Genomic DNA, 16682 nt, shown 5'->3' with positions numbered 1-16682 from the left:
TAGAAAAGAAACTAGAGACAGCGTGTCAGCATTCAAGCAAATGAAGGAGAAGTAGAGAGATAGAGAGTGAGAGATGGCCGATTGATTCAGCCTAAGAATCTTCCTTTCACTACCGTTTTGTTCAACTCTGATCACAAAATTCCTGCTTTTTTAACTAATTTGTGATTATACTGAAGAAATAATGGAGGCGAGTGCTGGAATGGTGGCTGGATCTCACAAAAGGAACGAGCTTGTTAGAATTCGCCATGATTCTGACAGTGGGGTATGATCTGTTTTAACATGCATTTGGATTTTTTCTTCTCTTTCGACCTTTTCGGTTCTTGATTAGTGTTCTTGGTGTTGGATCTGAGGTGGGAAATGTTGGATTGGGACTTGGATCTTGGCATGAGGTTAATTGATAATGGACTAGTGGTTGGTTTCTGGGTCTTTTAGGAATTCGCACGCTTTAATTCTTTGATGATTGATTTTGTGATTTTAGTTGTAATTTTCTTTGAGATTGCTGGGGATCAGCTGAATGTGTTGAATACGTGTTGATGAGTTCGCTGTGAAATTCTTCTTGCTGATTTGGAAGATCCATTGACTCATTTCAGCTTATTGTGCCCTTTGACTAAATATGCTAAAATTGGAGGTCTTAATTTATTTGAATGATGGGCTCAAATGAATTTGCTAGCTCTGCATTTGATCTGGTTGTCCTTTGCTTGGGTCTGTAAAATTCTGTTATTAATCACTGTAGTAATCATGCAATATGCAGGCAAAGCCCCTGAAGAATTTGAATGGCCAGATATGCCAGATTTGTGGAGATACTGTTGGACTGACTGCCAATGGAGATGTTTTTGTTGCTTGCAATGAATGTGGATTTCCAGTCTGCAGAGCTTGTTATGAATATGAACGAAAAGATGGAAACCAGTCATGCCCCCAGTGCAAGACTAGGTACAAGAGACTCAAAGGTTAGTGTGCTTCATAGATTCCTTTTGCGTGTGAACTACTTATATTTTGAACATTAGTTAATATAGTAGTTTTGCATCTTTCAGGGAGTCCTCGAGTTGACGGTGATGATGATGAGGACGAGGATGAGGATGATTTGGAAAACGAATTTCTTTACTCTCAAGGGAAAGAACAAGGCTAGATCTCAGTGGCAGGGAGATGATGCCGATTTATCTGCATCTTCCAGGCGTGAGGCTCATCAACCAATTCGTCTTCTTACCAATGGACAACCAGTAAGTTAACTAGAAAGTATTTTGTTTGCTTGATTTCTCGATTATTCGCCTACCAGATGTAAAGCAATACAGTTCGTATTTATCAATTTTTTTTAACATATTTGACAGGTCTCTGGTGAGATTCCCCCGTCTATGCTTGACACTCAATCTGTAAGAAGTACATCTGGACCTTTGGGCCCTGGAGACCGTGTTCACTCCCTTCCATATGTTGACCCCCAGCAACCAGGTAAGTACCAATCAGGATATGTTTTAATTTATCATTCCTTCATAAGTCAAGTTTTCTCGTAGCACTGACGATGTCATCAATTTATGTAGTTCCTGTAAGGATTGTCGACCCTTCAAAAGACTTGAATTCTTATGGACTTGGGAATGTTGACTGGAAGGAGAGAGTGGAAGGTTGGAAACTAAAGCAGGACAAAAATATGGGGCAAATGGCCAACCGATACAGTGAAGGGAAAGGAGATATTGAAGGCACTGGGTCAAATGGAGAAGAACTACAAATGTGAGCATCTTTACTTTTGATTTGTTTTATCGTACTTTGACAATAAATATCATTGACCGATAGCTGACTCGTTAATATTTAGAGATCATAATTATTAGTATCATAAACCACAACTAAATTGCAGCTCTGTATAATTTAGATCATGTTACTTTCATGAAATTTGTTTATGTTAGATCTCTCTTTACCTTTTCATAGTGACCGCTGATAGTCGGTGTTGATGACAGGGCTGATGATGGTCGCCAACCTATGAGCCGTATCGTGCCCATTTCCTCTTCTCATCTCACTCCTTATCGAGTCATAATCATACTTCGATTAATCATCTTGGGCTTTTTCTTGCAATACCGTTGTACTCATCCAGTGAAGGATGCTTATCCTTTATGGTTGACATCAGTCATCTGTGAGGTATGGTTTGCGTTCTCGTGGCTTCTCGATCAGTTTCCAAAATGGTACCCCATTAACCGTGAGACTTATCTTGAAAGACTTGCAGTAAGGTCGGTGAATTTTCTGTAATTCTCACAGTTTAGCCCGTCATTTCTGAGTTGAAATGATTCATTGGGTTTAAATTTTCTTCTTAATATATCTTATATGTGCAGATATGATAGAGAGGGTGAGCCCTCCCAGTTAGCACCTATTGATATATTTGTGAGTACAGTGGATCCCATGAAGGAGCCTCCTCTTATTACTGCCAACACTGTGCTGTCCATCCTTTCTGTGGATTACCCTGTCGACAAAGTATCTTGTTATGTTTCTGATGATGGTGCATCTATGCTGACCTTTGAAGCGCTCTCTGAAACTGCGGAATTTGCCAGGAAATGGGTACCTTTCTGCAAGAAGCACAACATTGAACCCAGGGCCCCTGAATTTTATTTTGCTCAGAAGATTGATTACCTGAAGGACAAGATCCAGCCTTCTTTTGTTAAAGAGCGCAGATCAATGAAGGTGAATCTTAAATGTTGTCAATAATCATATATTTTTAGTTATTTACTTTACCTCTTTATCCTTTGTGCATGGCTTCTGCTTTATCTTATTTTGACCGTCTTAATTTCCATCATGCATTTTGAGAATTAGCAAGATATGTCTAAAAGTTTGCTTTATTAAATTAATTTAAAATAATAAAGATATGATTCAATACAAGCTACTCGCATTAGACTTTTACCAAAGAAGAATGAGTTGAACTTATTGTTGCAGTGTCAGAAGTATTAATTCCATTTACATGCACTGGCAAAAAATGTTCTGAAACCGGACAAATTTTAGTGGTAAACGTGTGGATTGAATTTGACAAAATATTTTGCAATCAAAATGCAAATGCATAGCTATCATCAACAAAAATATTCTACAATCAGACGTGCAAGTATAACTGTCATTATGGTACCAAAGGCTCCTCTTATAATCTTATGTGATGAGGCAGGAAACAAAAGAAAAATGTAGCATCACTGTATTCACGACATTTTTCTGCAGAGGGAATACGAAGAATTCAAGGTACGCATCAATGCTCTTGTTGCCAAGGCTCAAAAAATGCCTGAAGAAGGATGGACAATGCAAGATGGAACTTCTTGGCCCGGAAATAACACTCGGGATCATCCGGGAATGATCCAGGTATTTTTATTTCGATGTTCTTTTGCATTCAGGTTATGCCTTTATTATTTACTGTGTTCTAATTCTCATCTCTTTTTTAATTAACAGGTCTTTCTGGGACATAGTGGGGGCCTTGATACGGATGGAAATGAGCTTCCTCGGTTGGTTTATGTTTCTCGTGAGAAGCGTCCAGGATTTCAACATCACAAGAAAGCTGGAGCTATGAATGCTTTGGTAGGTGATTTATTTTCTTGGGGCACGTCGTAGGTGGGGCCGACTTCAAACACAATAATCCCGCTTTTTTGTTTCCATATAATTAGGTTTCGAATTTATCTGTGTGTGGTGTAGGATGTGTATTTAAGTCTATATGAAGAGGTTTGTGACGAATGAAAGGCTAAATATTCCGTATTTTAATCACCTTCTTTCTCTTTTGTTTTTGCTTTTGGTAATTTAAAGTCGTCACTGAATTTCTTTATGATAATATTTATTGTGTGCTTCAGATCCGTGTCTCTGCTGTCCTCACAAATGGAGCATATCTTTTGAATGTCGATTGTGATCACTACTTCAATAACAGTAAAGCTCTTAAAGAAGCCATGTGTTTTATGATGGATCCTGCTTATGGAAAGAAGACTTGCTATGTGCAGTTTCCTCAGCGTTTTGATGGCATCGATTTGCACGATAGATATGCTAACCGCAATATTGTGTTTTTTGATGTGGGTCTCACTTTGCTTTGTTACTTCTTAAATTTTGAGATCCTAATATCTCTCTTGTCCCTGCATTTTAACATTGATATGTTTTCCACTTGCAGATCAACTTGAAAGGGTTAGATGGCCTTCAAGGCCCTGTTTATGTGGGAACTGGATGTTGCTTTAATCGGCAAGCTCTGTATGGATACGATCCAGTCCTAACAGAAGAAGACCTGCAACCAAACATTATTGTTAGAAGCTGTTGTGGATCAAGGAAGAAGGGAAGGAGGGCTAATAAAAAGTACATTGATAAGAACCGAGCTGTAAAAAGAACTGAATCCACCATTCCTATCTTTAATGTGGAAGACATGGAAGATGGCGTGGAAGGTATTTGCTTACATGGTTTGATAGTTTTATTTACCATAATGCATATTTTAATATTGTTATTGATGTACTGTTATCTTAGAATTGGATTATTTCCTGCGCGCCACCCCCCAAACAAAAAAAAAAAAACAGAATTTACCCTGTAGATAGTACAGTCAATTTGGTTCAATTCTGGAAAACGTTTACAGTAAAAAAAAAAACCTTTCATTGAACTCTTTAGCCATCAGAACTGTCTTGTTTTTCATGTGTTCACCCCTAAAGCTATATTTGTACCAGTGATTCTTGTAAAGGCTGTGGCTAACCATTCCTTGTCTTGTACAGGATACGATGATGAGAAGTCGCTTCTTATGTCTCAGAAGAGCTTGGAGAAACGATTTGGTCAATCTCCTGTCTTCATTGCTGCAACCTTTATGGAACAGGGCGGCATTCCACCGTCAACAAATCCTGCCACTCTTTTAAAAGAAGCAATTCATGTTATTAGCTGTGGTTATGAAGATAAAACAGAATGGGGCAAAGAGGTGATGTGGATATATGATGGTTTTACTTTCATTCTGTTATTCTCCATCTGAGTTCTGTATCCTCTAGAATGAAATATTTGTCCTTTATCTATATTATTTCTCTTTGTTATTAAAACTCAGTTCATTTTGTTTCTATCATTTCAGATTGGGTGGATTTACGGTTCTGTGACAGAAGATATTTTGACTGGTTTCAAAATGCACGCTCGAGGATGGATCTCAATTTATTGTATGCCTCCTCGTCCAGCATTCAAGGGGTCTGCTCCCATCAATCTGTCAGATCGTTTGAACCAGGTCCTTAGGTGGGCTCTCGGATCCATTGAAATTCTTCTGAGCAGGCATTGTCCCATATGGTATGGCTACACTGGGAAACTGCAGCTATTGGAGAGACTGGCTTATATTAACACCATTGTTTATCCGCTCACATCTATTCCATTGATCGCCTATTGCATTCTTCCTGCTATCTGTCTTCTCACTAACAAATTTATCATTCCAGAGGTGATACACAATACAAATTTTGTGATTTCCTTCCTGAGTTATGTGATTCTAAATCCACTCTTGTGCAGATAAGCAATTTTGCCAGCATGTGGTTCATTCTTCTCTTCGTCTCCATTTTTGCTACTGGCATACTTGAAATGAGGTGGGGTGGCGTTACTGTTGAGGACTGGTGGAGGAACGAACAATTTTGGGTCATTGGTGGAACATCAGCCCATCTCTTTGCTGTCTTCCAAGGTCTCTTAAAAGTCCTTGCAGGAATTGATACCAATTTCACTGTCACTTCAAAAGCATCTGATGAAGATGGAGATTTTTCCGAGCTTTATGTGTTCAAATGGACATCCCTCATTATACCTCCCACCACTGTCCTTATCGTAAATTTGGTCGGAATTGTGGCTGGTGTTTCATATGCTATCAACAGTGGATATCAGTCATGGGGTCCCCTTTTCGGGAAATTATTCTTTGCTATCTGGGTTATTGTCCACTTGTATCCTTTCCTGAAAGGTTTGTTAGGCCGGCAAAACCGTACGCCTACAATTGTCATCGTTTGGTCTATTCTACTTGCATCAATTTTCTCTCTGCTTTGGGTGCGAATCGACCCCTTCACATCTGAGGCTACAAAGAGAGCTGCACAAGGTCAGTGTGGTATCAACTGTTAAAGAGTTCTTTTGAATGCCATCTTGTAAGATCAACTCCATGTGATACCAGATACCTGTATTTCGTGTGTATAGTCCGAAAAGCAAGGGAAAAAAGGGTCATGTTGGGAACCTCCTTAATTTCTGTTGTGCCATTTCTATGTAGTGTCTGAATGTGGTGATGGATATTCATCAAACACTGAAGCCCATATGATTTAGAATACATCATACTTCTTGTATACGCTGTGTAGTGAGCACTTGTTTCGTTACAGCCCTTGTCCCAGTACAGAGGTTTTTACAAGCTTGTTGATTTGTTATTTTTTTCTAGTAATTGGTTATTTATAACCCAAAAGATGTTTGATTTTGGCATGTTTTTAAATAAAAGAATGATTTAACTTAATGGTTGATGAACAGGTATCCACGGAATGCCTCACATCTTGCCATATCTCGTTTTTGCCAAGTAGTCAAAAATGAGCGTCGGTTCAACTCCAGAAGTGGCTTTTTGCCAGTGATCAGTGAACGAAACTCAACTCTATTTGAGATAATCATGGAATGAGACTAGGCAGCAGCATTCCTTTCTTGGCATTAACACCAGTACGTTAAAATGGAATAAAGGGGAAAATATTAAACAGAAACAGAATATAAAATTTCCCGGTGCAACCGAATTGTGTACAAAATTTGAGTAAACTTTAGTCTTCACCCAATCTGAGATTACAATTAAAATGCAGGAACAATCATATTTCTATAATCATACTTAAAATAATCAAAACAAAAGGATGTTGCAGTAATCAAAAAGCGGAAAAAACAAGGGTGGGTGAAGTATGACCAAAAAAAGGGAAAGGTCAAGACCAAATAACGTTCAGGTCTCAGTCTATCTTCTAGGTATCAGGAAAATGACACAACATTCATCAAGTCAACTCGAAAAAAATCTGTATCCGGCTTTTAGCTTTGGTTATTCATGAAAGAGCTCTTCTACTCGTCCTCTTCTTTATCTACCAAAATTTTCTTGCACGCTTCGTAACACATGAAAGATATCCCAGCTGCAGGCACCAACTTCAAGCAGCTCGGGCCGAGCCCTTTGTACAAACCTTGAATTCCCTCTTGTTCAAGTATGCTGGCAAGAGCGTGAAGCACATTCCTATACACTTGCCTCCCACCGACAGCACCAACCTGCATGTGCTTACGAGCCACTTCAAGAGGGAAGGTAGCACTACTTGATATAGCACCAGATGCTGATCCAATCAACAGTGTTTCAATATTTCCAATCTTCTCCTGTTTGAAAATTTTTCTATAGACCTTCCGTAACGTGTCATATGCACAGTAGTTGGCAGCAGCATATGGAATCACTCCGATGACACTGGGTGCAAGACCTCTATAGAGCTCGCCAGGCCCACCCTCTTGCAATATTTTAACAAAAGCGTCAAGCAGACCATTATAAACTCCTCTCTGCAGTATGGAAACAGGCTATCAAGGGTTTGAATAAAGAAATTAAAAAGAACAGGAAAATTTTGGTTCTTTCTACCTGAATGGTCAATCGCGTCTTGACTAACTCAAGGGGATAGGTTACAAGAGTTGAGCTAACTCCAGCACAGGCTCCTGCCACCAATGAAGTGGGAACGGGCAATTTGAATTGTTCTCCAGGTCTTGAAGACAAATTCTTGTTGACAGTGTCATAAACAAGTAACTGTAGTAAAATTAGCAGGTATAAGAAATGGGTGAAAGCGCAATAGAAGAGTAAAGACAAGTATTTTTCCATATATATAAATATTTGATATTCTCTGCTTCATGAGTGGTGTCTGATATACTAGTCAAATAAGCAATGTTTAGCAGGAGATGGGAATTTTAGTTATAGCTTTTTTACATAAGACAGCAGAAAATAACGAAGGAAACATATAAATGAATTACAGCTTTAAACATAAAGCTTTATGCAAATCACGCCAGGAATCGTAAAAGAACCAAAGATCAATTATGCAAATTACACCAGGAAAGAAGGGATGAGGAAAAGGATGTGAAAATGAGCAGTTACATTTTGATTAAAAAAGAGTAAGCTTCTAAATGAACATCAAATTTCCATACGTCCACATTTTTCAACTATCCGTATACTGCCAAATTATACCCATTTTATACTTGGAATAACTCAAAGCAAATCACATACCTAGCATTGGGACTAGGACAGTAGAATTATGAGCAATGCAACATTGACGGTTTGTGGTAGAGAGGGCAGTGGTCACGGTGGTAGTATAGTGGATGGTACACTAACAAATGCCTTGGAAGGTATTTCTTTACGTATATTAATGACATCAGTTAGTTCCTAGGAAATAAAATCCCATGGTGCTCAACAAATAATATAAGTTAATAGCCATGGTCCACAAAGGTTCTTCTTTCTAACCGTTCTATAGGTGGTATGCTGTCTTAGACAACACCAAAAAGGCCAATCATGGGCATGGGTATTCTGCTTAGTCTTGATCATCAAACATCACAAGATCATGGTAACTAAAAGACACGCAGAATTTACAATGCATAATGAGAAGCTCCTTCAGAGCTCAAGCTCAAAAGATATTTACATGAACACAAACAAAGCAGTAATCAGCAAACAAAAGATAGCAATAAGTTATATCTCATCAAAATTCATGCTGCAAACAGTGCTACAGCAAATATTGAAGTCTCAAACCCATTTACTTGCTCCACAAAATAGACAAAATGTTCATGGCAATAGAAGGGAAAAGTATCCAACTAACTACAAATAGATTGAAATCTAAAAGAAACAACTAAACAAGCCAGAACAGAATAAAGAAGAAAACATAAAACTAGCACAGAATGCAAACAAAATTAGTAAGAAAAAAGAAAGATGAGAACAGAAACAAATCACACTTTTACCTCAATGGCCTTGCTAGGTGCAACTCGAATCACATTAATGAAATTGCCCTTAAACAATCCAGTCCATCCATCTGCTTGCATAATATTGTGAAACACCTCAGAAGTTGAATGCCCACTACTGCCCACCATCAAGTGAGTCCTAATCGTCTCGAGTGGAGCCACAGCAGTCCTCGATATCGCTCCAGCTATTCCACCGCTCAATAACCTTCTCAACGAGGGATTCCTAATTTTAACTTTGAGCCCAACTCTCTTTTTCTTCTTCTTCGTCGCCCCATTTTCCTCCTCCTGCAAACCTGATATCTTGAACCCCTCAGGCAACGAAACATACTTCACAAATAAATCGGCATAAGGTAATTTGACACCTCCGTTTTCGTTGTTTCCCATTTGCCCAACAGAAGCAAAGAGGCCGCCGCCAGGGTAAAAGTTGCAATCTTGGAGATTCCATTGGAGACCCAAATGAGAATTAAATAGAGACCCATTGTTTCTTACCTCCAAAACTTGCATTTTTTCTATCCTATCCATCATCCAACACCTCCAAAAGAATGTCCCCCACAGCCTTCTGCAACAGTTTGTGGGCGCCTTATTTTTATATTTTTTTCCCCTTCAAGCGAAAATTTCCGTTTCAAATCAAAATCCTCGAGTTTAAAAGATTTCAAGTCTCCAGACTCCACGGGGAAGCTAAATCACCAAAAGATTTGATATTGGATAAAACCAACTTTCTCGGAATAAATTACGCTATAAGAACTAAGAAATATATTTCCCCAAATCAAGTCATGTAAGATTTAACTGTCAACGGCGAAACCAATGGGGGAGGAGAAGGGGAAGCAACTTACGCTTTTCCGACCCCAGAATGGAATCGAAATAAAAATAAATAAATAAATAAAAAACGAAACAGAGCATCAAGCTGATGCCAAAAAATACAAGTATGAAGACACCTTTTTGTTTTTTCCTTATTTAATATTATTTTGATTGATTATTTCCTTATAAGCTTTTGGCCACACCACCTAATAATATCCATACAAGATTGGAATATTGTTTGCAAATTTTTATTCAATGGCCCTCCTTCACAATCCATATAAAAATTTTGTTTTTGTTAATATGTATCAACATAGTAATTGATATTGAGAATTTCAAACTGTGATTATGGATGAATGAATGCACAAGAAGTAGTTCTCACTCACACACAAAATATTGATATTTAGCATATATGTTGCTGATGTGTTCCATCAAAAGGTAAATTTTAAGAGACGTTTTTTATTTGTTACATAATAAAAAACTATATGATTTCAAAAAACAACTGCGCTACAGTCTCAAATTGACGGAAAGTGCACAGCTTGTGGATCAAAGCGTGATAGGTGGACGTAGTGTGGGTGAAGTTTGGAATCTCAGAGGCCCATTTAAAAGTTTGAAGAGCTTGGCTTGCTGTTTTTTGCTCTAAAAGGAGATGTGCAATCTACTGGTTAGTCGGGACAAGGACAGGGGATACTGAGATAAATCTTGATTGAACAGAGAAAATTAGCCACTTTTGGATGATCTTCAGGTTAAATGTTTTGAAAGGTGGCAAAATCTTGGCATGGGTTTCGCCAAGTTTCAAGCTTTCTGGGTTTTATAGTTGATTTGATTTATCAAATTGCTTCAAAATATAAAATAAGTCGCAGCGAGGATTGGTATTGGCATGTACAAGAGAGCAGCAGATCAAGATTGTCTCGCTCTACTTCAGCTCTGTAACTCTCTCTCCAAACTCAATCAATTACACAGTTTCATTCTAAAGCTCGGCTTTCGAAGTAACCCTTTAATCCGCACTAAATTCAGTACTAACTCCTCACACCTTAATGTCATTGACTATGCCTCGTCCCTCATTTTCTCCCCAGAATCAGAACCCCGTTGCTAGGATTCCTTCCTTTTCAAACTGTTATTGAAGTTAATGCAGAGACGAACAGTTTTAAGCGTAATGCTATATGCTATGACAGACAAACGCTATTTTACGGAGTTGGGCTTAACAACTCCAGGCACCCATTTGTTCTGAAGGCGTGTGCTGGCATCGGGGACTTGGATTTGGGCAAAAGGATTCATAGGTCAGTTGTCAGACTTGGGTTTAGTATTGATGCCCATCTTTGAACTCTTTAATGGATATGTATTGCAGATGTGAAAACGGGATTGATATGGCAGAGAAGCTGTTTGATGAAATGTCCTAGCGCGATTCAGTTCCTTGGAGCGCGATGATTGGTGGGTGTGTGAGGTGTGCCAAATGAAGCCGACAAGCTGTTTAGAAGAAGGCAGATTGCCAGGGTGAGGCCCGATGAGATAACTATGGTGATGGTGCTGTCTGCACTTGAGCTTGGGAGATGGGTCGAGTCTTACATAGATCGAGAGAAGGTTGAGAAGAGCACTGAACTGAGGAATGCATTAATCGACATGTTTGCCAAGTGTGGTGATGTTGATGAAGCATTGAGGTTGTTTAGGAACATGTGCAAGTAAGAGGGATCCGTATTCGTGTGTATGGGGATGCATGGCCTTGGTCTGGAGGCAGTTAACTTTTTTGAGGAGATGACAGTAGCCATTCTGGCTTAGTCGACATGAGAAAACAATAATTTGATTCAATTATAAATGAATTTGGAATCACGCCTAGGATTGAGCATTATGGATGTATGATAGACTTGTTCAGCAGGGGCTGAACCGGTGAAAGAAGCTGTGGAATTTGTAAGCAAGATGCCCATTGATCCGAATCCTGTAATATGGCGAACCTTAGTTGCTGTGTGTCGTGCAAATGGTGAGCTGAATCTTGGTGAATGAATAGCTAAGGAGCTGATTATTAATCAGCTCGTACATGAATCCACCTATATTCTACTTTCTAACTTAAATGCCAAAATGATGGATTTGGAAAAGAAAAACACCGTCAGAAGAGCAATGGGAAATAAGGGGATCAGAAAGGCTCCTGGTAGTGCTATGATTGAACTTGGTGGTTCAATCTATGAGTTTGTTGCCGGAGATAGAACCCGCGAAGAGCATCAGAAAATTTACACATGTGGAGAGAAGGTTGAAGAGTGGCGGATGTGGTGCTACAACCTCTGATGTTATGCTTGATACTGATAACGAAGTCAAGGAGTGTGCTCTTAAGTCTTAACAGAGAGCGAAAAGCTGGCTATTGCATCCGTGCTTGTGTAAACACCCCGTGCTTACACATGCTTCAGATCGGTAAAACTTCACGGGTTTATGGTGATTGCCACTCAACTACTAAGGTGATTACACATGCTTGGATTGTATCGAGTTGTTTTCTATGGTTGCTACAGCTTAATGTTCACGTAAGCTGAAACTTGAAATCGAACCAACTGTTTGCACAATATCTTGATTTGTGGACATGACATGTGCAAAAATACACTAATTTGTGTAAAAACGATGAAAATCTAACTTTTAAAAACACAACGATGGTAGATACTAAATTTGATGGTCCGTTATGATCTCTTAAACAAATATGAAGCTATAAACAAAGAAAATTAAAGAAAAATTACTGAAAATTGATAAATAAACTCATAACACAATTTATAGTTTTAATAAACTATAAGAATTTATAAAATATTAACATAAAACAAATAATGTTGTTGAAATCTGAAAAAATATGACTTGAACTAATAAAATCTGAAAAATATGACTTGAACTAATGAAATCTAGATTAAAAACTATGAAAAACGATTTATTAATGTTATGAGAATTCTGCATTGAGTTTGCTAGAATTTGTGCGATATATTGTATGTCTTCTTAGTTGCTTTGGCCGATCTTTTTTTTTTCTGAATGCTGAGCAGTTCTCTCCACTCTCCCATGATCTTCCGTCCTCCCACAATACTTCTTTCTTTCTCCCCACGATATTCTCCTCTCTCCGCGCTCTGTGATTAGTTCAAATTGATAGGAATTGGTTTGCTATTTTGATGGACTTGCATAATTACATTTTAACCCAAACACCTACTTTGTTATAGAGCCTCCAATTTTGCAAGATGCTTCAACCCTGTAATTGTTCGTTTTAAATCATCATGCCTTGAAAAGACTTCTGTAAAACCCACCCAAATCCTTTAGGACCAGTTCTCTTGAATTATTTAATAACTACATCACATCAAAAAAATAATTAAATTTTAATATTAAAAAAGGGAAAAATAATTGTGCCAACCCTCTAATAAGCACAACCATTAGCAGCCATCAAAGTCAATATCAAGGTTAGGTATGGAGGAAGACAAATTGTTAAAAAAATGTCGACATCCCAACGATGTCAAGTAAATACACCAAATTGAAAATTTTAGGAGAAAGTTATTTGAAGAACAAATACAAGTTTTCAACTCATACATGAATAATATTGTACTCAATCTCTATTAAATTACTATTAATACCAATACATGTATTGATTACTTTAGCTTTAAGCCTTAGTAACTTCTTTGTAGCCCTAAGGTTTAGACAATCCTAATTTTCTAAAATCAACACTTAAGCTATAATTAGAGCATTTCAAGACTTGCTATGTTCTACACTCACTCTCACAAGATAAAGGAAAAGTTGATTATGAATTAGCATTAATAGATGTAGCTAACTAAATACTTTCACCAAATACTTATAACAATTTAGAAATTCAATTTGCACAAATTAGCTGTCATTGTGTCCTTTACATACCAATGGGATGCAAACAAATGAGGGCCAACCCCAAAAAATATTGTACTACAACTATGTGCAAGCTAAGGAAAGGTGAATAATTCATGCTACAACAAATTTGACTTCTTCCATCTCACAATACAACAATATATACAAGCCAATCATTAGTCAATAGTCTACTCTTCACATGCTAACTCACCTTTCCTTCAACTTCACTTATATCATTAATTACAGATTAATTAATTCAAACCAGAAGGGGGAAGAACCTTCAAAGCCAGCTGACTTTCATGAAAGAATACTCTAGGAGCTTTATGTGGAAATAAGCGAAAAGGGGGAAGTGTTTTGAATGTTTCAGAGAAACTTAAAGTTCCATTTAATGAACACAATTAGAAATCTTTTTATAGGAACAAGAAAACTATGCAAAATTTCATCGATTCAAATTCAAGGTTCACTCTTTTAAATAGAGTACCTTGGTGAGAACTGAGAACCAACAAGCACATAGAGACCATCCGACCAAGATAGTGGGCACATGAATAACAAAATGATTAAATCCTGAGAGGTAACAACATAAAGAGATTTATGACATTGTACATAAGATTCAAAATCGTGAAATCTGAGAAAATTTTGAAGTGTATTCGAGTTTTTTTAAAAAATATACTGAATAATTCATAAACCCCATGCTGAGAAAGAAATGTAGATCTCGATCTTAACGACGACAATAACCCAAAAAAGACCCAAATTTCTCACTCACATTTATTCCAAGAACCCTTGTGTTAACTTTTTTTTGTATGAATATTTAACTAATATATTAAGCCTGTGCATCTCCTTTCTTTCCCATTCCATCGTCTTCCCTCTCATCCAACAGTTTTGTTGCCTCCTCATCTGCCGGCGGTGCCTTCTTCTGTGCCTCCTTGGCCTTCAAAGCCTGCAGTTTGGAGTGATTGTAATACGCGACTCCCAAAAAGGCCAACCCATAACCAAACAAATTCAATGGCGTCACTGTATCCTTGATCACAGACCAAGAAAAGGCAATCAATAGCCAATCCTTCACCACCCCAGCGACATTCATGGTTAAAGCTGAGGTCTTGCCCACCAGCAAGAACACGGCCAAGTTCAAAGCAAACGCGCACAGAGAGTTGGTCCCAAAAATAGCAAAATCAAAATGAAACCCGGATCTTTGCCTCAACAACGGGAACTCCACAAAAATCCACGGAACAGAAAGAAAAGCCAAACAGCTGGGTGCCACGTAGTAAAGCGAAGTAATGGGGTTCAAATTGATCCCTTTCGAAGTCAACAAGATCTGAATCATAACTAACCTCGTAGCCTCAAAAAGAACGGCACCAAGTTGAAGCAGAACCCCCCAAGAATCATACTTGGCCTCACCAAAAGCAGCGACCCCAACTCCCACAGAGATAGCAAGCATGTTAAGCATGGTGTTGCTCTTGAAAGCATCTTTCTTGAAGAGAATCCCGATGGAATAAACAGCAACAGGCATCAGTGCTTTGAGCATTTGAATGAAGGAGACGGAGAGGTATATGTAAGCCGAGTTGGAGAGCCACAGGGAGAGAGCATACAGAGCCCCGATTGGGACGACAGAGGTGATGTACACGCGGCGGTTCAGCGCCACCGGGTCCACGATCTTGAACAGGCGGACGGCGGCGAAAGCTAGAGAAGAGCAGAAGACCATGTGAATCATAGTCAGGGAGATGGGAAAAGGCCAGTTGTAGAGCTTGTGGTCGAGGATGTACTTGTTGTACACGATTACTGTGAATGAGAGGAAAATCCATACGGAGACATACGTATATGAGAGAATGATCTTCTTCAACACCCCATCTGAGAGGGCCTCACTTTTCCCCATTGGCGGCGGCGACGGCGACGGCGGCGGCGCAGGTTCTCGGAGGGGGTGGAAGAGTAGATGGCTTTCTTACATACAAATTGTGGGGAAAGAAGCGGAGAAGAGAGTTTTATGGAAGTAATTCAATTATTAATTTAAAGAGTGCATCTTCATATATAATTAATCGTAATTTAAAGTGCATCTTCATATATAATTGTTATTTATTTTTAATTAATGAAATTCACAAGATTAAAGAAATTTAAATTAGAGAAAACATAAACTCGTAATTGATCATCTCACGAATCAATTTTATGGGACAAATTTCTTAACAGATCGATAAAAAATATTATTTTCACTCAAGATATAGATCAGTTAGACCATATCACATATCCGTGAAATCAACTAGAATTAGTGCACCAATGTCCAATAGCATATAATAAGATTTGTTTCAATTATAATTATTTTACCATCAATGACATGATTTTAGCACTTATATACTAAAAAAGAAATTATCTTTTTTCGAACATACATTAAATTCGATATTTTTGAAATAATTTATATGGTGAATATGGTATTTTTGTTTTAAAAATGCAATGAATAATTTAGGAAGATAAAAGATGTAAATCTATTTAACTGCGTAATTCGATAATTAATAATTGATAAGTTATGAAATATACTCAAATATGAAACGAGACTTTCATATTTTAGAAATTCTAACTTGAAATTTGTGTCAAAGAATTTCTTTCCACTATATTACAGCAAAAGACAAAAACAAATATAAGAAGGTGGTGGGCTACATAAATTTAAAACAATTTATAAATTCTTATATTTTTTTATAAATTGTTTTAAAAATTTATAAATTGTGAGATTTTTTTAAAAAAAGTAAGTGATTAAAGTGTTTAAATGAAAATAACTAAAAGTTACTAATGATATTATAAGACCTTTTTTATGGTCAAAATTACCTAAAAATGTATAATATTATAAGTTAATGTATTTATATATATAGTTATTTATGAAAATAGTTTTATAATTTTAATATTTGAAAAAAAAAATCTATTTTATATCTATATTAGAAAAATTAAGTTTTTTGGAGAAAAAATATTTAATATTGTTTTTAATAAACGTAAATAAAATATTGATTAAAAAATATAGTTAATAATTTAATCAATAAAATATTAAATATTTTTGTTTTTTATATCTTACTAAAAAGATAGAACAAAACTATATTTTAAATTTGAAAAAAACAAAGTGATAAAGTAGGTATTTAACAAATGATGATAAAATGAAGATTTAAAAAATATATAGGATATTTCGGAGAGTGAAATATAAAAAT

At 37.2% G+C, this 16682-nt stretch overlaps 3 protein-coding genes and 1 pseudogene across 3 annotated transcripts; 2 read left to right on the top strand and 2 right to left on the bottom strand.

The window, feature by feature from the left end:
* The first annotated feature begins 17 nt into the window (after positions 1–17).
* LOC142532991 (cellulose synthase A catalytic subunit 1 [UDP-forming]-like) lies at positions 18–6373 on the top strand. The gene is given in 15 exon segments (XM_075639561.1): positions 18–262; positions 752–947; positions 1032–1117; positions 1119–1217; positions 1326–1443; positions 1533–1719; positions 1944–2210; positions 2313–2658; positions 3178–3315; positions 3403–3528; positions 3795–4007; positions 4103–4367; positions 4686–4882; positions 5027–5377; positions 5446–6373. Coding segments are annotated over 15 exon segments (3258 nt in total). The 5' UTR covers positions 18–181; the 3' UTR covers positions 6034–6373.
* Positions 6374–6633: 260 nt separating this feature from the next.
* Positions 6634–9680, bottom strand: LOC142533533 (adenine nucleotide transporter BT1, chloroplastic/mitochondrial-like). The gene is made up of 3 exons (XM_075640345.1): positions 8887–9680; positions 7532–7693; positions 6634–7455 (listed from the first exon to the last, which is right to left on the bottom strand). Exons 1-3 carry the CDS (start codon positions 9409–9411, stop codon positions 6982–6984), a joined length of 1161 nt encoding a protein of 386 aa, XP_075496460.1. The 5' UTR covers positions 9412–9680; the 3' UTR covers positions 6634–6981.
* Positions 9681–9942: 262 nt separating this feature from the next.
* LOC142533532 (pentatricopeptide repeat-containing protein At1g59720, chloroplastic/mitochondrial-like) lies at positions 9943–14441 on the top strand (annotated as a pseudogene).
* LOC142533534 (putative sugar phosphate/phosphate translocator At2g25520) lies at positions 14130–15495 on the bottom strand. The gene has a single exon (XM_075640346.1). It carries the CDS (start codon positions 15371–15373, stop codon positions 14324–14326), a length of 1050 nt encoding a protein of 349 aa, XP_075496461.1. The 5' UTR covers positions 15374–15495; the 3' UTR covers positions 14130–14323.
* Positions 15496–16682: the final 1187 nt, after the last annotated feature.

Source organism: Primulina tabacum, chromosome 18, assembly GCF_025594145.1.
Source record: "Primulina tabacum isolate GXHZ01 chromosome 18, ASM2559414v2, whole genome shotgun sequence".
Taxonomy (NCBI): Eukaryota; Viridiplantae; Streptophyta; class Magnoliopsida; order Lamiales; family Gesneriaceae; genus Primulina; species Primulina tabacum.
Note: the sequence above shows the minus strand (reverse complement) of the source record. Positions and strands in the feature narration are given on the sequence as shown.

Coding starts and splice junctions, on each gene's coding strand:
- LOC142533534 (XM_075640346.1), bottom strand. CDS start 15,373: ATGGGGAAAAGTGAGGCCCTCTCAGATGGGGTGTTGAAGAAGATCATT.
- LOC142533533 (XM_075640345.1), bottom strand. CDS start 9,411: ATGATGGATAGGATAGAAAAAATGCAAGTTTTGGAGGTAAGAAACAAT. Junction 7,694..8,886: donor CACCTAGCAAGGCCATTGAG/GTAAAAGTGTGA, acceptor ATTTTACTACAG/TTACTTGTTTATGACACTGT. Junction 7,456..7,531: donor AGACGCGATTGACCATTCAG/GTAGAAAGAACC, acceptor TCCATACTGCAG/AGAGGAGTTTATAATGGTCT.